The following is a 24,244-nucleotide window of genomic DNA, read 5'->3' as shown; positions in this document are numbered from 1 at the left end:
TGTCCGCTACTCGGGGATCTGTGGCAAGCAACGCACATGCTGAAATTCACAGGCGAGCAACTTCGAGCCGCATTCTGGTTCTTTATTTCGTGGCAAAAATATTTAAAAAAACACAAAAAACACACACAACAATGCAGTGCATGAAGCCCGCCCAGGGTTATGTTTGCTCTCACGATCTTACGATGCAAAGATATCCGACTTGCTCTCTGTGAAGCAGCTGACTCCTGTTAAGCCGTATCCGCTCATCAGGCGACGTATGAAGCCCGGCCACTTTTGGCACAGCAGTGAGACTGATTGATTTGAGCTCTGAGTGGATAAGACTTTCTCATCCCTTCCCCCCTCCAACCCTCAGTCCATCCCCATTCCCCTCTCATCTTCAGCATCCTGTGGGCTCTGCTGAACAATGCATCGCAATCTTCACCAACCTCGAGTGTTCCTCTACACATGTGCGTGTCACACTCACCATCCAGAAGAGTCTGACCACGTATTTCCCATAGCTGTTGTAGAGGGGCACATGACCTTTCGCCACCTTGCATAGTGAGTAGATGTGCTCCCAAGGTCTCCACCTGCCTTGTACTGTAGGTGTGCGATTCTGCAGTGTCCAAACAATATAGATCTCGCTGATGATCCACCTCATCAGCTTGATGGAAGAGAGAAAGGAGAGAAATGTATACAAGAATCGAACAACTACCCACCAATCTTTAAATCTATTGGCTGAATTATCACTGATCTCATAGATCACTGACTAAGTCAGTGGGGCATTGTGATACCCCAGACTAATTAATTTCTGTCAGTCAAACGTCACCCTGTCTGACATCTGAATCACACAAGCCAAGTGCTGATCGATAACAGTTAGTGGAAAGTAAGTGTGATCCGCCACAAAGAAGGCGAAAACAACAGTTGAAAACTAACCTCACTGCAAATCAGATGGTCATTGGGGGAGATCAGGTCAAAGGTCGTTTGATTTGCAACAACCATGAGATCCTAAAATAAAGCATATCATTTATTTTATTATGGACACAGAACAACGACAGTCTAACAAATACACAGAGCTTCCCACAATCTAACAGCCAGCGGGTGGCAACTCACCTGGTTTCAAGAAGTCCAATTCTATGACAGCTTATGAGAAAGGAGCCTATTTGTAACTGAGATTTATTACCAGTTAATGCCATGAAGTAGACGATAAAGGGGGGTATGCTTGAGGGCCTGGGTACCTTGTAATTGATAATTTGCTACCATGATAACCGTCAATCATGATGGAAGTGTAGCGATGTGTATGCTCTGCTGCTCCACTTTCTTGTCCAAATAGGGTCACTCGCGGTTTCATGCCAAACTCAAGGCTTTAAAATGGTAGTCCACAAACCGATGACTTATGTCATGGTGAGAATTTGAGCACTTTCATAGCCAAATGACTCGGAGACAAAACTTTCCACCAGCTTTAGAATATTGCTGTCTGCCGTCACCTGTTTAAAACTGACATGAATATGTGACCTATTGAATGTTTCCCAAATCATCCCAGGGCCTACAGAGGTCTAACCTCTCCATGATACTCCCAGGACTGTGTCTGTGTATGAATATTTCACTACCAAGTTAATAGACTCTACCACGTTACTAATTAAATATGAATTAATGGGTCAGATGGTGGTGAGATGGATCTGCTGTGAGGTCAAAGGAGGTTATGTTTTCTCCCATGATCACAGCAACTCGCAGTGAGGACCAAACTTTGAATGATTTCCATCAATGACATCAACTTTGGAAATACAGACTGGTATAGAACTTGAAGAGAGAGTAGAGCAGAGAGCCGCCGCCTGAATCGGCACGGCTGATTGCTTTTGTGATTAGCCTGCGTTCATCTCATGAAATTAATGAAGCGCTTTTGACATCTTGAGTGAAAAGGCAGCTTGTGACCTGGCAAGGACTAATTCAAAAAGCAGGAAGCTTCCAGTAATTGCTCAATAGCGCACTGAGAGAGGGTAGCAGAAAAGTGGAGTGATGCAATTAAAACTTCATTGGGGGCGACTAGAGAGCAGATTTCCTTAACTACATTTCACACTGTGTGGCAAAGAAATAAGCTTTGTTAATACATGTAATGGCTGCAACCAACAGTTACTTAATTAGCCTGTCAAACTTCCTTTTTGTGATTACAAGACTAATTGCTTAGTCAATGCAAGTCTGTGTGTCAAGTCATTGTCTTTACACTGGTCACTGTTTCTGAACACTGATCCTAAAACCCATTTGAATCAGCTAATGTGTATTTTTACATGATATAATAATACATATAATATATATTATTAAAAAGTACATTCATAAAACTGTATCACTTATATGTGTATACCTGCTGGACACATATACTGGCTCCTGTTTATTTTTGTAATTCTTGACATGTATTTGCACATTAACTGCATGGTGCAAGTATAAAATTTATTTTGTTCCCAAAGCTAAAAGAGATTTATTGGGTAATTCTGACTGAGAACCTTGTTCAACATGATATATAAGGTAATTTATGTAAACAACCATTAATTCAATCAGTATCATCATTAACTATTATTCTTCCTTTTATCATTTTATTTTTGTCTTTAACACATCTTTTTTTTTCTTAACATACCTGCTGTTGCTATTTTCTGCCTGATTGGTATATATATTTGACTTCTTGGTTTTATAACACAACATCTGCATTAATTTCAGTTTGCCAGTTTTATTTATTTTCTTGTTTCTTTACTTTATTATAAAGCACTTGGGCACAGAGACTAGCAAGGGTGCTATAAAAAGTTAGGTATTTAAGTTATAAAGTTTGTACTTTTGTATATATTATTATCAATATTATAGTATGGTATATATAACGGTTCATATAACAGTGACTTTTGTCACTGCAGTGTAATGGAGTAACTGTCATCAGTTGGCATTTGGTGTGAACTATCCCATTACAAATGGTATATTGAATATATTTATTTTAAATTGAAGCATGAAGTTTACCTTGTTGACAATAAACTCTGTAGGACGCTTCCAGGAGTGCACTTTCAAAGATGGAGGCAGGGAAATTTTTCCCTCAGGATCTTCAAAAAATGTCTGTAGACAAAAGTAAACATGGCAAATGTTAAGTCCAGAAGCACAATGAACAAAAAAATCAACATACTGTCAAAGTTATTATCGAATGTAAAGGGAATTTGAAGCAAATTATGCATTTTGTAATACAATGTACAGTATATACTGTTGATAGCAAATAAATGAATCATCTATTAGAGTTTTAATCATCTGTTTTCATCAGATTTACACTTTTGTCATTCTTGTTCGTTTTTCCTTCATCCGCTCCTTTGCTCGAGTCCCATCTCTCCTTGTTGACGTCTGCATCATTCCACTCAGGCCAAATGGGGAACCTGCATCTCCATGCACCTCCTAGGCTCTCGGAGGAAGCGGCTACAAGGGACGCCGCTCTGAAATGATGATGACACATAGCTATTCACTTCATTTGTTCTTCCCTCCTGTCAATATTTAGCAGCAAAATTAGCCAGCTCAGTACCAGAGATTCAGTCTAGAGTAAACCCACCAAATCCCTGTTTACCCTCTCACAGTGGAAGTGATATAAGCTCATGAAGCTGGCGGTCTATGATGATCACAGACTGGGGATTTTACAGACATGGCCATATGTGATGTACAGATTTGTGACTTACAGAAACAGACAGACAGACAGACAGACAGATAGATAGATAGATAGATAGATAGATAGATAGATAGATAGATAGATAGATAGTGAAGTGTTTTCCTAAGATAACATAATGAAAGCAGCCACAGTTAAAGTGTGATGCTCTGTCTCTGTCAGCAGGCTTCCATAATGCTAATAACTGTATTTTAAATACACGTACAAGTGTTAGCTAGCTAGCGTTAACGTTAATTTAACCACAGTTAAACGCTAATTGCCAACGTTAACAAAACTCACTCTGTCTGTCGGTCGGATAAAGAGACTTTACTGGAAGAGGACTCCTTTTTCTTTGCTTGTGTCTTCGACATTGGTGTTATAAAACAAGCAAGCTAACAGACAAGTGACGGAGGAGCGTTTGTTTGGTTGTCACTGCTCTTGAAAAGTTTATGCGTTGCTAAGCAACGGAGCTCTGCCGTAGGCGGGGCCTGGGGCTGTTGCGTCACGTGTTGCCATCGTGTAGCACGGGCAGATTTTTCTTTTTACAGCTGTTTACTGTAAGTGACTTCAGAGCTATAAAAGGTAAAATCAAAAATTGAACATCTAATGTATGAACTGACAAAACAATATTATATACCGGTATAAACAATATTAAACCTTTTAAAAGAGAGTATTCCAGTACCACTACAGAATATACTGTGAAGCCTCAAATGTAATGGTTTGATCAATATATTTCCCTAACAGTAATGGCATCACAAAGATTGCATTTTCCCTGCAGGCCATGGTGTTGGATTGCATTGTATTGTCTCAGAAACCGTCATCATGTGATGTCATGGCTCACACGGAATCATAGGATTCTATCACCGCCGAGAGGAAAAAAGCAAGTGACATCATATGCCGTCAAGGTTTCAACTTTCTCTCTGAAAAGCATGCCAAGACATTTTAATGACGTGGTGTGGATTGCAGCACAATGTGGCATTGAATGAGAGCTGCTGTAATGCTTGTGCACAACACTGTTGGCACGCCTCCGTTGCATTCCTGCCCTGGTTACAATTAGGTGTGTGCAAGAGTCCGAGCTGCAGTGTTGAGAGCAAAGAGTCTGATGACTGTCACACACTGTTTCTTGAGTAGAGTCACATGGTGTGCTCCTTCTCTCTTTCTTTCTCTCTCTCTCACAAACACACAGTCCCAGGCCTACTATATACACATACCGCTTTATCCCGTCATTCGTGCTACAAGTTTCTTGGAGGGAAATCATTGTTCTCAGACGTTTCATGTACATACACAGTGTGTGGAATTTGGACCTCATCAATTGTTCGACTTATACAAGTCGGCTTGTTTTCAAAGATAATCTGATGTTACCAGTCAATCAGAGTGAGTCGCTACAGACGCTATTCACATGGCTGCCATTGTCCTCTGATGTCACCCTCAGGGCAGGAGGCTCAAATGGCGGTATAATGCTGAGGTGCTGTGCTACAGGTTGTAGACTGTATAAACATAAGGCTTCTGGCAAATTGTTTTCATTTCATCTACAACTGAAAAGATGATGGACGGTGTAAATCTGGGGGGCCATATTTCAAGTAAAACGACACATTTGGTAACCCGCTAGCTAACATTTGCGTTTGTTTATATCCAGTGTGTTTCGCCTCAATGCTTAACTAAAATATGTGCGTTTATATTTTGGAATTATTTCGACGCTTTTCCTATCGTTTTGTGTAACACTGTCAAATGGTATTTTAGCTAGGAAGTGGCTGGATGCTAAAGTTGGTTACGGAAGTTAACGGGTTATCAAATATGTTGTTTAACCACGAAATACAGCCCGCTGTCCCTCCAGACTTTCAGTACATTGTAGATTTTCGTACATTATCACAACTTTCAACCACGACATTTGAGCTTTCAGCACTGAATTAAATGTCAGAGGAAAAAAGGCCATCCTGTGAATGCAGCCCATTGCATGGCAATACCGAGCACCGCTGCTTGTACAGTACGCTCATAAGAAATGTGTTCACATTTCACATAAGTCCAGCTCAGTAAACTTGATACAACGGGTATACGAGCCGATAAAAATCTTGAAATGTATCCTCCGTTTTGGCGTGGGGGGAAAAAACAACTTCAAATCCAAACAGAGAAACAAAATAATTATACTGTATTTTAAACCAAATACTGTGCTTTAAGTACTTGCCAACATTGCTCCAGTGTTTTGTTATAACATTACAATACGTAATATCAACACATTTAATCATTACATAAATACATTTAATCAGACAGTCTAATCATGAGTAGGCGACACAAATCTGTTAAAATGTTTATTCTATTTTGGTCTCGTAGATTTCAAAGTATTTTCACATGAAAACTTAATCTCCACTCCATGTTAAAAATATCCTTTTTTATTAATTTAATGTGAATACTTCTAATAGTTTTACATCATCCCCTATGTACAAGAGAGTGTAGTCCTCCGTCAGATTCTGTTCTTATGACATCTCACCGGTTGTATAATGCACAACCCAACAACACTTTAGAAAAAAAATACATCCAGTGAATCAGATCTAACTTTTTATACAGATGAGACGACAACAGAGCAGATGGTTCTGAGTCTCATATAGTACCATTATAAGTTATTTTTCTGAAAATACTTTATCGTCAGTCCTTAAAAATGTGTGAGAGAACAAAAAAAGTCCACCTTTAATTGACACACCAAGTAAGAACTGTAATATGGCACATTATTTCAGAGAGAATATGGCAGACAGACGACAGCTTATGACACCAATATGAGAACAGATAACATTTGCTTATCTCGTTATCTCTGCAAACTTTTTTTTTTCATTATTATTTTACACAGTAGTCTAAAGAACGGCCGGAAACACACACATGAGTTTTCTGTAAAAAATATGTTAACTGAAGAAACAACTTCAGTAATACTGAACTGACAAAGATACTAAGGAGAGAGTAGACCGGAGTGACAGAAATCAACAGGCTACGGGTTGTGTTTCTCAGCTTCTGGTTTAGTCGCACCCCTTCTTGAGCCGTGGTTCAGTCCAGGACTTCGGCGGCAGCAGGGTTCAGGTGCGGAGGGCTGGGTCGAGTTCATACACAATCGGGGAAATGCAACACACAAAAAGATAACATACAGATAAAACTAGGCTTCTATTCTGGCTTAAGGACAGAGAGGAAAAACTTGGATGTGCAGGTCAAATGGGCATCAGTGCAGAGAGGACAAGATCCTGGAGCTTTGAAGACCCAAAAAAAAAACATATCCCTCCGAGCTGGCCAAAGGCAGGGCGAATGGCAAAATAACGAATGAACTGAGTGTTAGCAGCAGCCCGACTTGCTCTCAGCGGCCACAGTCTCCTGGTCCAGTTTGATCCGGTCTCCATTGCTCTCCTCGTACGGCAAACCTTTGTCATTGGCCAAGATGCTCTCTACCAGGAAGCGTGCCGCCTCGTCCACGTTGATGTTGTCCTAGGAAAGAGAAAACAGTATGTCACACTGGTGATATATATCGTTGATTTACACGTCCCTTTTCTCCTTAAGGAATTGAACCACCGAGCTTAATCAATGATCTCAATTACCTCTCCTAAGCTTTATGCTCCATTTCAGAGTTTGGAAGTCCACTGACACACTTTATATGATGCCTTTTTAGAAGCAGCAGCTGGGAGACAGAGGTGGTTATTGGAAAGCCAGTCTGAGGCAAGCAGAGACGAGGTAAAAACTGCCATTTACCTTCGTCCTTCACACCGTGGCCAAAAGCTGTCGTCCCATGGGTTGCAGAGGTAATGAATATTAATGGGCTTTCTTCACACTACAGTGACAAGGATGTTTACCGCACATCAAAATAGAGCCTAGGTGCATTTAAAAGCAAAAATTGGGTTTTTATTGAAAATTGCTTGTTCAACAGAAAAAGTCTAGGTTGCAAAAGTCAAGAACTACATTCACACTGACATTCTAATGGCTTAGTATTTAAGAAAATAATCAAATATCTGGCAAAAAGCATCAAAGTATTCTATTCACTCAAATGCACTGCCATAATCTGAGTGTTCATGATTAATCCGAAGCGCATGTGACGACAATCAGATGATTATGAGTCCCGTCTCCACAACGTTTAAACTTTTATGGGGGTTTTTTCACTGAGTGCAGGGCAAAGTGAGAGAGCAAATCACCAAAACGACCAAATATCACAAAAAAAAACAAAAAAAACACGATGCTGTCTCATCATGATTGAGTCTTCTTCTCTCGTAACAACTTTTAGGAAGTACAAACTGCAGCGCAATGTGTCGAAATAGAAACAGAAAAGTCACTGACAACACGTTGGTCGAGTTAAATACCAGCGTGACAGGCACACAAAACAAAAACTCTCACGGAAAGGGAATATACAAGAAGGCTTTCCATACACACACACCCAACCACCCACCCACCCCCACACACACACACACACACACACACACACACACACACACACACACACACACACACACACACACTTCACATGACGCAGCACGTGACCCAGCTGCACGGCCTAAGGTTATTAAGAATGAGTCAATAAAGTTTACTCTGGCTGCCAAAACTAGTGGCTTGTCTTTTGGCTTATTGACATATAAAAATGCTCTTAGAAGTACGTTAAGAACACAAACAAAAGGCAGTGGGAAAAGGAGACGAGGGAGGCGGCTCATAGTTAAGGAATGAACATGTGACTTTCTGTCATTAAAGCACTCGTCAAGACAGAAACTACAAAGCATGATCCGAAACCATGAGCTGGCACATGCAGACGACTGGCAGCTCTTTGTTTGCGTCGGTCCCGTGCTCTCACACAGTTACCTGCTGATCAGTCAGATACTGGAGCGCAGAGTTTTCACTTCTTCAGACACAACAAGCCTCGCAGCACCGGCGGTGGGAAGTAGGTAGATTTACCGAAACGCTGAACAATTCTGTGGCACTCATATCTGAATAGTGGCTTTTTTCTTAGTTCCACTTCACTATATGTCAGGGGGAAATAATGTGCTTGTGTTTCATGGTTCAGAGAATTTTCAGGTGGCAAACAAATCAGTTGAAAGTGAACCATTTTACGGATTAAACTAGACAAAGTTAAATCTACCACATTAAAGCATTAAATACTGATATCATTTTACGTTTGATACTAAGCAGGATTTGTCAGTGTCTCCAACTACACACTTCAAAAGTTATTTGTTGAGTTCACAGGTCATCAGAAAACACAACCTTGCTGGCCACCAAAACAGCCTTGCCTAGTTTGATCTTCGTTTGAGTTTAATGAGCTCCATTTTGAAGTGAAATACGGTGCCCATCTGATGACAATTTTTCCACAATATAGCTAACAAGTCGACTAAAATGTGGTTCTGAAAGCATTTACAGGCTGTGCATGAACAGTATCTGCACTACATGAGCCTGTGTCTCAAAGCAGGACATAAAATGGCAGACAACTCAGATTACTACTACAGCCAAACAGTACACTAAAAATACAGTTCTGACACGTTTTTAAGACAAAAAAAATCAGCTATACAATGACAGAATCTTGACTCAAATCTGACCAGGACTGTCTAATTTGTCAGTCTGATGTGAGTACCGTGAGCGGTGTGTGTGTTTAGATGCCGCTTTCTTTTTCAAATCGCACACATCTGTTTTGGTCATATGCTGCCACTCGTATATTTAAAAGGAGACCTATCGTTCTTTTTCATTTTTTTCCTTTCCCTCAGTGTTTCATATCGGTTACTGTGAATGCAAAAGACCTTACAAAGTTCAAAGGTCAAAGTCGACACCAACAAAAGCTCCTCTCTCCAACAGAAAACACTGCTCCTGAAACGCCTTGTCAGTATTCTCGCCTTTAATTCTGTGACTTTGTGACATCATGCTATGTCACCACGTCACACATTAACATAATAATTTCAGCCCAGTGGCTAGTTTTGGCATGTAACAATTGATTTAACACAGCTGCTCTGTTGTTGTAAGGTGCTGGGTTAGTCCTGTTTGAACCGACCAATCAGAGCAGAGGCGGGACCCTTAAAAAGACAGGCGCTGAAGCACAGTGGTTCAGAATTTGAAAATTGATGCTTTTTTTGAGCATTAAACACACAAATTCAGTGAAACCAAACCTCTGACAGCATGAAGAAAGTTGAGGAAAAAAAACACAACAGAACATTATCTCACAGAGCCCTGCCCCTCTAACCCTCACAGCTCTGGGCTGTGACATCAATCAACATCACGTGATACCCTTATCACTCCAGCTGTCTTTTCACTGGCTGGAGAGATAAACATCCGAAGATGTTATGCATGAATGGCAAAGACAGCAGGATAAGGAAAGAACATGATTGTCACAAATTTCATTATTATCATTAGTTAAAGACTTGAGAAACATCGGCGCTCTCATTGTCGTCCCTTTATCTTTACAAACTGCCGTACCTGCGACTGAATCTTGGATCAAAAGTGTTCATGTGAGCAACTGTTGAGCGAGTGCGCAAGTTTTCGCCCCCCAAAAAATTGTACACGCAACTATTTCACAATCCCCACAGTGTAACCAGTGTGATTACACCATTCAGAAGGGACCTTGCTTCCCCGCAGGACTTCCTGTCTGCAGTGAGCAGTGAAGAAGCCATTCTGTGAAAAGGGCTAAATGTCTTCACAATAGAAGTCCAGCCGCTGCTCTTATTTTGACTCGGCCATGCAGGCATTTCAAAAGCCCATATCAAAGTGAATTTGCCACGAGCGCGAGTCACGTTTCATGCGTTAAATAAGATTTGGAGCGATTACTAGTCATGTTTGGACCATGACTTGAGGAGCTTTAAATGGAAATATGTATCCCCCATGATGCAAGATATCTCAGCCAGCATTAATATGACCGCTAACTTTGGTAATTTCATGCTGCTCAACGCTGGTTTTTGAGAGTTGCCAGAAATAAAACATCAGAGAGAGGAGACTATTGATAAAAAAGGAAGCATGTCAAACAGATACAGATAGGAAGGTGTGTCAAAAGTGCACGGATCAATTCTATGCATATTGTATGTGCGACTAAGAGCTTCTCCATCTAACGCTGGACCTCTCACCTTAGCCGAGGTTTCGAACCAGCCCAGAAAGCCGGTCTCTTTGCAGAAATTGTCCATCAGGGCTGTGTTGTTGGAGCTGTCTTTCTTCTGGTCGCATTTATTGGCGAGCAGCACCGAGGGGATGGGGTTGCCGTTAGCCAGCTTCACCTTGCTGTCCAGGTCGTGCTTCCACTTGGACACCGCCTCGAACGTGGAGCCCCTCGTCACGTCGAACACTACGAAGGCCCCCACGGCCTCTTTGTAGTACACCCGCGTCATGTTCCCAAATCGTTCCTGACCTGGGGGACGGGGGGAAAAAATTCAGTGGGATATTTGTATTTTCAACAAAGCAGCTAAAATTTACATGAGCGATAGGGTTTGGGGGTTTGTGGATATTTAAAAAAATTATAATAAAAAGAAGGTGGATGTAATGAGTCATTCAAAAGAAGATGTGATTGAACATTAACAGTCTCTTAAGGATAAAACCAAATGTCTTTCCCAGATTTTTGTCGCAGTAAATGATGATATATTGATGCTTTTAACAATTTTCCCCCTCTAAAATGTGGTCAAAAAATGGCAATGACAGGGATGTTCCGAGTTTCTTATTCAGTATTATTCAGACAGTAATTGGCCGAAGTAATATGCCCATTCTCTGTAGTCATTCTCTGAGAAGATCGGAGGTAATTTTTCACAAAGGCAAATCAAGGGGATTTACCAGCAGGATCTGGGCGTCACTATCAGTATGGGAGGGCCTCTTCTTTAACGGTTTGTTTTATACTTCTCTTAAAGGGGGACATATTGTGTTCATTTTCAAGTTAATTTTTTCCGTGACTCAGTGTGATGTCACAAAGTCTGGGAACCGATGACGAGGCGTTTCAGGAGCACTGTTTTCAGTGGGAGAGAGGAGCTTCTGTTGGTGGACTTTGGCCTTTTTAACTTGGCACAAGTTTTTTTTTTTACATGCACAATAACTTTTGTAACACTGAAGGAAGCATAAAAAGTCCCCTTTAAAAAAAAAGGTGCAAGTAGCAATTCTGGAAAAAGATAGTTGTTTTTTTTAGTTTCATATCCAGGTTGTTAAATACTAGTGCTTTGAGTTTTAACACACTGGGTCAGGCACCGCTTTTAAATCTACTGATTGTAATCACATCACACCAACCAGCCAGGGAACAGATTATTTTGTAGTTTCTTAGATGCAAGCACATGATTGGAAAATGACTGCAGACGGCTCCAACCTTTGTTAACTGTAACAAAACTCAAATTTTCAGTTAGCACAATCAAAATTAAACCCGAAAGAGGAAACAGACTCTCCCTGAGGCGAGAAGTAATTCCGGGAACAGACGCTCTTACATGCCTTCAAGTCTGCCCACTTCACCTTAGCGCAAGTGTGCAGTGAGGCGTGCAGCACAGTGCCTCACTGGTGGGGGGAAGTGAATCTACAATCAGCAGCTCAACCGGTGAAAAGCATCTTTGGTAACACTCTGCTGACGTCACACTTTCAAGTATACTTCTCCGATTAAAGGTCCCTTGATTTCTGCTTCGTGCCGCTTGATTTGCATTTGTAGTTCATGAAGGAGTGTGGCCCTTCACAATTAATCGTCATTATCAAACCTCACTTTGCTGGTGTGTAGCTCCTGTGTTTATCGCAGGCGACAGTGACTGGTGGGGCCTATGTATTATTCTTTTTCTTCATAGTTTTCTCAGAAACAAAAACCCTAAATTTTAACAATAAGGCTGGCCATTTTCTATTCCTCTCTCAGGCTCCGTTAAGACTGCAGTCGATCTGAATTGCTTCGATTTGCGCATCCAAACATCACCAGCCAACCAACACTTGCGTTAACCTGGACTTTTTGCTTTCCAGACTCACTGAAATCAATCTGTATACAATCTGAATGAGCCTGAAAAAAAAAAAAACTGATTTGGGCTGACAGTAAAAGGCCATGTTGTCTAGAAGTCCCGTGAAAAAGCCAAAAACAACAACGTGGTAACCCATCTCTCTCTCTCTCTCCCTCTCACTACCTCCAAACTTCCCCGGCATGTCTTGGAGAAAGATCACAAACATACTTTCAATTTAAAAGGAGATTAACTTGTGTCCTTGAACAGCTGCGTGCTGTAGTTTCCAGCAACATTCCCATTACGTGGAATTAATTCATTGTTCGTTTTGGAATGAGTTCATAACAAGAAAATCACAGCCCATCGCCAGATTCATCCTGTAATAACCCCCTTTGGTACACATATTAGTCGGGCAACTCAAAATGAAACCAAAACATATCAGTTGGTAACCCAAAAAAAAAAAAATAGTCCCTGTGTGACTTGGCTCTGGAGTTTCCTCATTTATTGCATGTCAAGACGGTTAGGTGTGTCGATGCCGCCTGCAGCTACAGGAACAGAGCACAAGCATGAGCAGGCTGCAGCCGTGATCATTATCTGTGACTAAGATATTATGGGTTGCAAGCGAAAAAAAAGGAAAAGTGTTAATCACTTTTGTACCAGGAGCCCGAGGTTAAAACAGCTTCTGCTCTGTGTTCACAGAAGTGTTTGTCCAGATACAATAAAAAGCACTTTTACTTTTAAAGTGAGATGGCGCCTCAGGGTTTGGTCTGACTTTCGTTTGGGAGCAGCAATGTTTTTTTTCTTCATATCAGCGTTGTGATCGTAAAACTAAAAATGAAAGTAAAACAAAAACAAACAAAATAAACCCCTAAGGAAAAAAACTTAAACCACACTAAGACGCAATTGCCTGGTTAAAAGGCTGATAAAAACAATATAATATAGAATTGTAACTCTTTGCAGAATGTTACGCAGGTAAGTTGATCTTTGACCTTGTCGATGAAAAATGTCATCCACTTTTACATTTGTGTTTGTAATTATCATATGAATTGCTGAATAGTGGCCAAAAATGTTTGAGTTTTTGTTCACAGTTCACAGTGACCTTTGACGACCGAAAATCTAATCAGTCCTTTTCTCCAGTCCAAGTGGACGTTCGTGCCAAATCTGAGGAAATTCCCTTGCGGCATTCTTGAGATACTGCCGCGTTCACAAGAGTGGGACAAGGGCCGGATGGAGGCACGGACAGACAGCCTGACAAAACAGCGCATTATCAGATTAATTTAGCATAATTCTGCAACACGAGGTCGCGCAATGAAATTAAAGTTGTGGCCCCTTCAAGCTACGCATAAACATATTTGACTAAGAAGCATTGAGGAGCACATTTTTTGTATGTTCATTTGTAATGTCCTGGAACTAAACTGAAATATAATAATATAGGTCTAAAACTCATGACCTCGCCTCATATAAAAACACACAGTATGGATACTGTTGCAGATGCCACATCATACTGTATATTGTGACTCACCATCCTAAACTTGAACGGCAAAAAAAAAAAAAAAACTACATTGAGGAGGAGCAGCTTATTCTGTAGATAAAGACTTGTTCTAAGGTAATGAAAAACATAACAGTTCTTAGTTTCAGGCGATTACACACTAATGAATGCGTAATTATGAATATTATAATCTATTTCTCCCGATAGATCCCTCTAAATCCTACAAACTGGAACCTTCAAGAGCACCTGCTCATTCAACTTTTTTTCAGTCTCTGCTGTTACATCAGGTTTCCCGTACTTTGACGGATTTAGCACATCTTTGCTACGCCGCTCCTATTTCAGAAAGCCTACAGGGGCAAGTGTAATTGTACAGTGTATCAGACAGTAACCGGCCACCACTAGAGCCGAGTTACAATATGGAAAATGAACCAAGGAAAAGGGATGGAGGAAGTGTGAGCACAGCTTCTCTCAGTATACTTTCGCTATACTGCGGGTACTCACCCAACCGCGCCAGGAACTGGAGTGGTGTGGCGCAGTGCGGGTGTGAGCGGGAGAGCGAATACACTGTGGGGCCCACAGGCTCGATGGTAATTGCTCATAATTGAGAGTCTAATTTTAGCTGATGTAACCCCAGGTGAATTCACCAGAGACACGACACAGTGGGATAAAGAGCCGATGGACTGAAATAAGGCTTTTCATTTTTTCCAGGCCTTGCAGAGCTCATCCGTTCAATGCCAGTTTCTGCTTTTTTGAATTAAACTGCAAGGTCCGACCGAGCCCAACAGAATGTTTAGCCAGGACTGAGACACTGAGCGGCATTGACAACACAGGCAAGATGTACAATAGAGGCAGAACCTTCTCAAAATGCTGCTAAAGAACACAGTGTACCAAGGACGGGTCAGCGATGGAAGAGCGACAGCACAACAACTGAAATGTTCATTTCTGCCTGCTCGACCTGGACAAGGAACAGGTTTTGTAAGCACACGCTAACCTGCCCAAACAAAGCATGTGTATGCAGTCAGTATAATTCATATAACTCATATCTTCTGACCCTTGTTCTGAATAATCAAATTAATATTGAGAATAAGTACGATCATTCATGTATTCCAGGCACCGAGGACATGAGCACTGGCGAGGCCCTGACAGCGTGTCATTGTCTACATTCACCGCTTGATTTTCTGACACGTTCTGCTCACTCCTGCTGGGTCGATGTGTGAGCGCACAGCCCGTCTCGGGTGTTAACCTCACTCCTCCCGGGAGAGAAGTGGCTGGAAGGAAAAAGACTTGCATGGATCAATATCACCGATTGCCGCTGCACACGCGGACATCTGACTGTTTTAGGCTGTAATGAGTTATCTGGGTATTGATAAGGGTGACGTGGTTCACTAACATTAAATGACAGCAAATCCCCCGATGCCTGACCTTTCGAGTCGCATAAGTAAGCACTGGTAATCGCTCTTCTGCATTTACTGAACAAACTCTCATTGAAGAACAAACACGGCGAGCACATTCTGCACAATTCCTGTTTTCTTTGTTGAGTAAAAGCAACTTCTCTCTTTAATGAATGACGCATCATGTTGTTGGTCATTCAAGGACAATTAATAGTCTAGGTTCATGTATTTGACAACAAATCCCATGGAAAGACAAAAAGCAACATTCATTTAGTCCAACAGTCCCCGACTGAAGATAAATTATCTATAAATTGAGGGGATTTTCTTTCAATTATTTCCTAAAAGTGTTGGAAACTGCAGCTTTTAGCGATGGTTCCTCAAACAACAGTGCCAATGTTCATCAAAATCCAATGATCAGCGCAGTCATGCGGCGCAATGGTGCGTTTTATAGACTCATGGCGACCATTTTCCTCTAAGATCACACTCAGGGTGACAAACAGAATCGTCATACTACTGCGAGTTATAGATTGTGAAAGTTGTCTAAAACGTAGAGAATCTGACAATTTGTTATCATTTAACCACCTCCTGGCTGATCAGCAACTGAAAAGACGACGGATAATGAGAATTCGGAGGGACATCGGGCCATACATCAACCTGTTTGTTTCCATTTCACAATGGCTAACCTTATCATTCAACCGCTTTCTACAGTAGCTAACCTGAACATTTGACACACGTTACAAGAGACAATAGGAAAGGCAGAAACCAAGTCTAAAATATAAACACACATCTTCAACACATTGAATTGAGCCTGGAAGTGAAAACACACTGGATGCCATCACAGGGCGATGTTAGCTAGGAAGTGGCTGAATGCTAACGTCGGCTGACTGTTAAATATCTGACATGATGTTTAACATTTTAAAAAATTGCCCGTTGTCCCTTCAGATTTTCTCTAACCGTATTACTTTCAGTTGCTGATCAGTCAGGAAGTGTTGAAATGATCATTTGTCAGATAAATTATCTATATAGAAATTGCAACATAGGACACTGCAGCATTACATCATCCCAGCATTTGAGCTTCCCCCCGCTAAGCGTGACAGCAGAAGAATTGGCCACCATGTGAAAATGATCTATTGATGCATTTTTATATTGTTTGGTCAACAACCGAGGTCTTCTGCACAAAGGCATAACCTAAATCAGGGTTTTCAAACATAGGCAATAATAGCAGAAAATCAGTATATTGTTGGTTTTGGTCATTTTGTTGGATTTCTTGATAGTAAGAAAAATATAGGATTAGGGCTGCGATCCGTTCATTTGCCAGTTTATTTTCTGCACCAATCGAATGATCTGTTTGACCTGTCTGAAGAAAGCGAAAGATGCCCTTAAATCACCCAGAGACTAAACATTCCTCGACCCTCACCCAAAAAAAAAAAAAAAAAAAAAAACTAGGACTAGCTGATTTTCAATTAAGAAAATAGTTACACATTAATTTCCTACCTGCCGCCAGATTTATCCTTAAATGGGATTTTTATTTGCCAAACATGGCAAATTCAACGACGCAATCTATATTTGGCTTTATCTGTTTTCAATGTATGGATTCCTACAGTTTTGGATGTGCGTTTTTGCAAATAATTGTCTGTAATCAGTCTAAGTCTAGTCCAACTATTCCTCTGTCCGTCTTCACGCCAGGTTTCTGTTGACCTCTCTGCTCTAATTAGCGAGCTCTTTGTAAAACTTTGTCTTTGGGATCACAGCAGAGGTCAGGGGGTCGTGGATCTGTGTGGGAAGCTTCTCTATCAACGATCCAGGTCAATAAAAGTTGCTCCATTAGTAAACGTGAATTAAACGGCATTCATACTTTTCTGGCGTGTTTTTTGTTCTTCTTCCATAACTCAACTGGTATGCGCTCTTCTTAATCCTTGAAACATTAACACGTGTCATACGCCGCTTACTCAATCAAGACTGAACACAGGAGAGGCATGAGCTGTATGAACAATGCGTGTATTTACACACCGAATGCCACAGAAGAGCATGAGACCGCAGGGGGGAGAACAAAGACGTGTGCTGCTGCCTCAATCGCTCCACATGCCTGCAAACTAGAGGGAACTGCGCCCGGATCAGTCCGTAAAAAAGGGACACGGCGGACAGCTGCGGAATTCCAAAGGCTTTAAAACAAGGACGTTTAAGTTCAGTCCGCCGCACTGATGACTGCCGGTGCATGACCTCAATGTACGATTAGGGCATTCTGTGCGAACACGGGAGATCCTCAGAAACGTCGGGGTTATAGAACTACTTGATGAAAGAGAAATGGTTTCGGTTGGAGCCACTGTATCATCTCTGTTGTGTGGGAGAAACAGAAAGAAAAAGAAAAAAGTCTCATCATTATCCATAGCCCTAGCAACCCCAGTTTCCTCTACGGTCGTACATATTGCTATCCTGTGGGCGGGTTACCATAGAAACTGTCCAAGCCAGACAAGGCAGTAGCAACAGCAGCAGTCTCCGTCTGTTGTTAGGAGGCAACTGGCTGTGAAACTTCCCCGCACGCCCGCCCAACAACTGACATAAAAAAAAAAAAAAAAGACAACACAGGGTGCAGTCACCGAGGTAGTGTTCAGCACGAGTTTTAAAAGAGAGTCTGTGAAAAAAAAAAAAAACACATGACCGGCATGTTCAAATTCCACTGTGCAGCATGTGAGACTTACTACAGCTTACTACAGCCCTCAGCACCGAACACAATCTGAACTGAGGGAAAACCTCTAATACGCGTTTCACCCTCGTTTCGCCCGCACCATCGATTGAAGAGTTTGCAGCAGCTGATCAACGTAAAGCCTTGGCACAAGGTTGTAGGAATCTAGCTGAGAACGATAACATTTGTCGTAGAATGTTAAGTAGAATTATTACATGTGACGCAGTCCAACTATAATCATTTACATAGAGCCTTTTGGAATCGGTTTAATAATCCAGAGCAGGGAGGGAAAAGTTTCGAGGTCTCAATCATTATTGGTGGGTGAATATTACCGTAAAATACTGACAACTAAAGGGCTGTGCATTGGCAAGAGTCTGGTGACCATTCAGATCACGATATACAGGTTACGATTCAATATTTTGCAATACTGTAAAGGCAGAAGATACAGTGTTTCTCACACATATATTTAACGTGGGTATATTTGAGTGGTGAAACAGTGGAAAACACTGTCAGTATAAATAATGAATCACGATATATATGAATTATATTAGTAAAAAAGACCTTTGCTTTTGTTATGCAATCACAACAGTGGGATCTATATTGGTATAATAGTCCCTGTAATAACAACCCTGATATCTAATTGTCGACAAAATAACCACTGCCAAAAATGTTTTGGACGTAAACAATTTTACTCGAAGTGTGTTTACAGGTCTTGGGAGTAGTACAGCATATGTGGAAAAGAAAGGAGAATCATGCCTTTTGTTGCTCCAGAGGAAGCTGCATGCAATCTGATCAACTGCCTCCAGAGATGTCACTCAGTGGCTAAGATGCATTGTGGGTAACGTAGGCGCCAGGTTTAAATAGGAGGAAGAAAGCATGGAATAAAATCGGGCGGCCCCTCTGGTCCCCTGTAAGGATTTTGATCTTTTTGTTCTAATGCTCAACCAGTGGACTGCTTCTTAAAACGTGGTGCCAACATCGCCCACAATGCAACTTGGCCACTGAGTGACATCACTGGGGGGCAATTTATCCAAAACCCTTTAACTAAAATGTATACCTTTGTTTTAGAGAATAAATATCACAAAACTTTACAGCAATACTCAAGTTTGTCGATATTTTCTTACATCCGTACTAACAAACAATGATATTGTTAAAGTAAAGCTGTGCAAGCAAGAAAATGTGATGCAAACTTGAAAAAGAAGGACATAACATGCTCCGCACAACATTTTGTCAAATTAGAATTTTAAAAAACAAGATAAATCCAATATGAAAAATAGGTACATGCTATATTCTTATAGTCACCTGATCTTGGAGATTTTGTAGTGAAGTCATCATCATAGGAGAGACTGTTCTTTCAGAAGCTCTCACTCGCTGTGCTCACTAAAACACATTATATTGGTCCTTGAATTCCTCACCTGTCTGTATATTGCGTGTTTTATGCTCACTCTCTGCTCTTTACAGGCATTAACCTTTGCTCCCTCGTCATCAATGGTGCCACCCGCTCGTCACTCTGCGCGCTTGAAAAGGTCTTGGTGTCACCTTTAGTGTGCACCGCTTTACTTTCTGAGCGGAGCCGAATTGCTTTAGAGGCGATTAGGTATTGCTCACTTGCTCCTAAATAGAGCTGAAACAATTGGCAGAAACATCAATTAGACGACTGACTGGAAATTAGAGAGTCAAGTAATCGCTGAAGTTAATTGTTCGTGCAAACATTATCAGGTTTTGATTTCTCATTTGGGAGGATATGGTGTTTGTCTTAAGCGAGAGCAAATTGAATATCATTAGGCTTTTGACTGTCAGCACTTCGAAGATGTCGTTTTGAGCCTTAAGCGGGTGTGATTGGGAATTTGTCACTTTTTTCTGTCTATTCATAGACCAAACAATTAACGGATTAATTGACAATAGATTTAATTAAGCTCTTTTTCCAACATTTTTAGAAATGACCCCGAAAAACACAACTCATGTCTACCTGTGCTTCCTCGTCACAGGTTATAATATGACCATGGGGTATGAACGGTTCCAATTTGTAGGATTTTTCAGAGGCCTTAAAAGGCTAAAGGTTCCAGTATTTCATTTGGAAATAAATTCTTTAACTTCTGAAGCTGAAAATGGCTGCGTTTGAGACCAAGAGGAGTTTATCACGTAAATGTCAATGGTTAATGTAAAACTGGCTTCACCTGATAAGATTGTGAGCCAGCTCTGTGATGGAAACCTCTCCATACGTCCTTGTTAATGTACAGCCATCCGGCTCCTATAGGGGGGATGTGTGATCCTACAAGGTGCAGGCTTTTTATACTATATGCCACGGGGGTAATCATCCTGTCCACTGGCTTAGACATATCCAGGAGAGTAGCAATTCTGGGTGAGAAGGGGGTGGGAGAAGTTTCACGCTGGCTTCCATGGTGCCCCTATCTTGTACAAGCCTCTGATTACTATCATTCCTCCAAGACTGTAATTATTATTAAAGGTTGGGAAAAAGAGACAAACGCAACTCCGAAGTTGCTCTTGGTATTGCCAGGATAATTCCTCCTTCTTTTCTGCACGATTAAATGGCTTAATGGCTGGTCTTAATGACTTGGCAAATATACCTCCAGCTTTCACTCTTTCGCCCACGTCTCGGCACTTATTTTATCCTCCGGGTGTCCTCAGGCCAGGCTTTGGTGTAGGTGTGAATAAGGAGGTTTGGGTATCTGTCATCTAACCTCAAACTCTCTCTTTCTGGTCAGAGCGCGTGCACATGGAAACGGTTCCCTTTCCGCCCCAATGTGCAAGCGTGCTCACTTGTCTCCATGAATGATATCAGTCTGAGCGTGTGTGTGTGTGTGTGTGTGTGTCAGTGTTTTATTTACCCTCACAGATCTTCTGATCGAGTGCTGTCTGGCTGTGACAGGCAGACGGCCTTCCCTGGCACTCAGTCACAGATGCCCCAGCACACTGAGCTTGTGCTGCCAGGGACCAAGTGACAGCGGGGAACGTGGACAACACTGCCAATCAGTTTCAGACAGAACCCTCCCCTCCTTGACACACACACACACACACACACACACACACCCAACTGTCCTCTCTGTTTCTGCCACCGCTGTAAGCGATGGAAGAAATATAAAAACAGCAGTCTTCTAACCGTCTGTCCTGACCTGTCTCAGCATATGAGATTTGTTTGATTGAGGGAGAGAAAGGACCAGCACAGCCGCGGCAGCATCCGAACGTATGAATAGAACATATCTAGAGGCAGGGCAGTACGGGGATGAGACTTTTTAAAAGGCAGACGTGAAAGAACCCGAACGCGTCCTTTAATCCGAGCTTGGTTTCATACGTATCTGACCCATAGTGGCTGACTCTCAAGGCAGAATCTAACTCCAGCAGGCACTAAGGCAATAAAACACTTTACCACGAGGGCCAGAGGAGAAGTGGTAACCACCAGCCACTTTTGGCCGAGACTCTCGGAACAACATGTGCTAGAAACAAACCCTGTTCTCTGTGGTGGTCTGAAATCACTTACACATTGTGGATTTCAAACCATCGTGACTACTTTTAGAAAAAACTATTATTGCAAGTTGCAGCACTACATTCTTTGTAGCTTCCTGAACAATGTAAAAGATATATGTACACACAGACAACCCTTTCGACAAATGCCAACTTCTCGGTGGGATCGTGACTGTTGTTGACTGAACAGGCCACACAATTTGTAAATGGTCACGGTTCAAATGACGCCTTTGCCGAGAGCATAAGAAAAAGTCGACTATGTGCATGAAATCGCGTCGGTGTTGTTCCTGGAACCTGACCAGTCACCTTTTTGTACGGTCATACGGTTGGTGACCTGGGGAAAAAAGACCGGGAAAATCAGCACATGGGAGAAGTTACCCATTCAAACACTTGCTTTACATTGTGAAAGGGTCTAATTGAACCCACAACCATGTTTGCCTAAACCCAACCATTTACATTTAGGGCATTTAGCAGACGCTTTTGCCCAAAGCGACATACAGTAATTCATACATACATTCATACACTGATGGTGGTGGCTGCCATGCAAAGTGCCGACGAGCACATCAGGAGCAGTTTGGGGTTCAGTATCTTGCCCAAGGACACTTTGACATGCAGTCCAGGGGAATCGAACCAGCAACCAAAGTATGTTTGTTGCCTAAACCTAAACAGTTATCTTTGCTCCCTCATCCTGACCAAGCAGCGACAGAAAACTACAATGCAACAAAAGGTAATGAATGAAGCGTAGCGTAAAATATATGAATATGTTCCAAACAAGACACGATCGCCGGTCTTCTGATTGACAGTCCCATACTTGATCCACTCAGCCGCAACAACTCCAGATGGGATTCTCATCTCCGTTGCGTACGCTGAAATCAGGCTCCTGGAGCAACACTAATTGTGATGTCCAAGGAGCAACACAGCAATATTAGAGACACCAGGCATACAGACACACGGGCCCTGGAGCCATGTGATCTCACTGCACCCAACATAGAAGTACACCCTGTAAATCAGCCTAATGAGTTGTACAGTACGTGTGACCAAGCAGTTTTTTTTTTTTTACAGACACCGGCGATGAAAGACAACTCCTGCCGTCTGCACCGCAGCTGATCCCCCACTGTCAACTCGGTAGACACTTTTTCAAAACTTTGTTTGCCTTTTAGTCGTGTGCGCTCGCTCCCTCCATCCCTTCACCTGTCCCTTTTCCAAGCGCGTGGTTGTCTCCAAGACTGTTTACACCGAGATATTTTCAGTTGCCTAGAGATGACAAACACGTTGCATGCAGGAAGATCTTATTTACTCTGCTTCTGATTTTTTTTTCTCTCTCCCTTTTTTTTTCTTTGCTTGCACAAGCTGCTGGATCGCTCAGGTTGGTACCGGCCAGGCGCCAAGTTTACTTGCAGTTTGCTGAAGATCTCTCTCTTTTCTTGCAGGAATACCGGAGATCAACATTGGGAATATCACAGTCTGAACAAACAGCATGAAATAATAATAGGTGAAGTCACAGAGGAAATATTACAAGAGCGACCTGGTGAGCTTTGGTGGTGGAGGGTGGCGGATGCAGAGGGGGTGGGCGGCGCTCTGGCTCGGTTATAACAACGTGACCTACATTCCTCTGACAATTATGAGATGCCGTGATCATAAAGTGGAAAGAAGACAACGAGCATGACATGATGGACCGGTCTTTGCTGCTACTACTGCTGCTGCTCGTATATGGGGAAAACCCGCCTCAGTCGTCATGCTCAGGAGAAAGTAACACAGAAAAAATTCAAATAATACAAAGTTCCAAACACTGTCCTTACCTGCGATATCCCACAGCTGTAACCGGACCAGCGTCTTGCTGTCCCAGTTGATCACCTTGAGGGCGAAGTCGACCCCGATCGTGGCGCGGTAGTGCTGCGAGAAGAGCTGGTGCACGTAGCGCTTGATGATGCTGGTCTTCCCGACGCCCAGCTCCCCGATGACCAGCACTTTGAACAAGTACTCCTTGCACTCAGACACCGAGCCGCCGGCCATGCTTGACACCGACACCAACACCGACCGAACTTTTTTTTTTTTTTTTTAAACAAAACTTTTCTTTTTTAGTCAGCTTCTGCTTTCTCGCTCATGAAGGCTTCCTGTGAGGAGCTGCTGCTGCTGCTGCTGCTGACCGGTCAGAGGGGCTGAGAGGACCAGACGCAACAGAAATTACATTCGTCTGCCCCCTTTCTCTAACTTTAACTCTCCTTCTCCTCCTCCTCCTGATGCCGCTCAGCAAAGCAACCACCTGATAAGTCACAGGACCCGGAAGTGTGAGAGAAACTTGATATGTGTTCGAGGGTTCCTCGTGCTGCTGCGGCTCCAGTCAGCCTTTTAATGTTTAACGACCTTTTTTTTTTTATATATGAATTGAAGTTAAATGTGTTCAGTAGGAGGGGGGGGGGGATACATGTTAGATTCCCTCATCAGACATATTACAGATGTTTTGGATTTAATATTTATCTCAAAAATAAACGAAGTGGGCATTTTGTGTCTGATGTTAATTTCTTTAACTTTTTTTTTTGTTTTTTGTTCGTACAAGTGGGTCAGTGTTAGAGAAGCAAGCCTGGTCCAGCAGTCTAATCTAATCTAATCAATCTGGGTGAAAACTGCCCCCTCCTTCATAACCACTACTGATGTACCCAAGACCCAAGACACCCCCCCACCACCACCACCCACCTCATAAGA

The 24,244-nt window shown here is 42.1% G+C and overlaps 2 protein-coding genes and 1 long non-coding RNA gene across 13 annotated transcripts in view; 1 reads left to right on the top strand and 2 right to left on the bottom strand.

Moving 5' to 3' along the window:
• adgb (androglobin) overlaps nucleotides 1-4,087 on the bottom strand; it is a 43,097-nt gene extending 39,010 nt beyond the window's left edge. For all 11 annotated transcript variants that reach the window (XM_030404389.1, XM_030404390.1, XM_030404391.1 and 8 more), the window contains exons 1-5: nucleotides 3,935-4,087; nucleotides 3,272-3,431; nucleotides 2,974-3,066; nucleotides 913-984; nucleotides 464-640 (exon numbers count right to left, since the gene is read on the bottom strand). In XM_030404389.1, coding sequence (XP_030260249.1) covers nucleotides 464-640; nucleotides 913-984; nucleotides 2,974-3,066; nucleotides 3,272-3,431; nucleotides 3,935-4,005 — 573 coding nt within the window. In that variant the 5' untranslated portion in view covers nucleotides 4,006-4,087. The remainder of the gene's footprint in view (nucleotides 1-463; nucleotides 641-912; nucleotides 985-2,973; nucleotides 3,067-3,271; nucleotides 3,432-3,934) is intronic.
• Nucleotides 4,088-4,931: 844 nt separating this feature from the next.
• Nucleotides 4,932-23,066, top strand: LOC115574638 (uncharacterized). Its single transcript, XR_003982532.1, has 3 exons — nucleotides 4,932-5,099; nucleotides 7,275-7,404; nucleotides 22,972-23,066. It is a non-coding gene; the product is annotated as an uncharacterized LOC115574638 (long non-coding RNA).
• On the bottom strand, nucleotides 5,927-23,869 carry rab32a (RAB32a, member RAS oncogene family). The gene is made up of 3 exons (XM_030406293.1): nucleotides 23,341-23,869; nucleotides 10,684-10,961; nucleotides 5,927-7,093 (listed from the first exon to the last, which is right to left on the bottom strand). Exons 1-3 carry the CDS (start codon nucleotides 23,552-23,554, stop codon nucleotides 6,944-6,946), a joined length of 642 nt encoding a protein of 213 aa, XP_030262153.1. The 5' UTR covers nucleotides 23,555-23,869; the 3' UTR covers nucleotides 5,927-6,943.
• Nucleotides 23,870-24,244: the final 375 nt, after the last annotated feature.

The sequence above is a fragment of the Sparus aurata genome, chromosome 22 (genome assembly GCF_900880675.1).
Source record: "Sparus aurata chromosome 22, fSpaAur1.1, whole genome shotgun sequence".
NCBI classification, from domain to species: domain Eukaryota; kingdom Metazoa; phylum Chordata; class Actinopteri; order Spariformes; family Sparidae; genus Sparus; species Sparus aurata.
Note: the sequence above shows the minus strand (reverse complement) of the source record. Positions and strands in the feature narration are given on the sequence as shown.

Coding starts and splice junctions, on each gene's coding strand:
- rab32a (XM_030406293.1), bottom strand. CDS start 23,554: ATGGCCGGCGGCTCGGTGTCTGAGTGCAAGGAGTACTTGTTCAAAGTG. Junction 10,962..23,340: donor ACAGCTGTGGGATATCGCAG/GTAAGGACAGTG, acceptor CCCGTCCCCCAG/GTCAGGAACGATTTGGGAAC. Junction 7,094..10,683: donor GGTTCGAAACCTCGGCTAAG/GTGAGAGGTCCA, acceptor TCTCTTTCCTAG/GACAACATCAACGTGGACGA.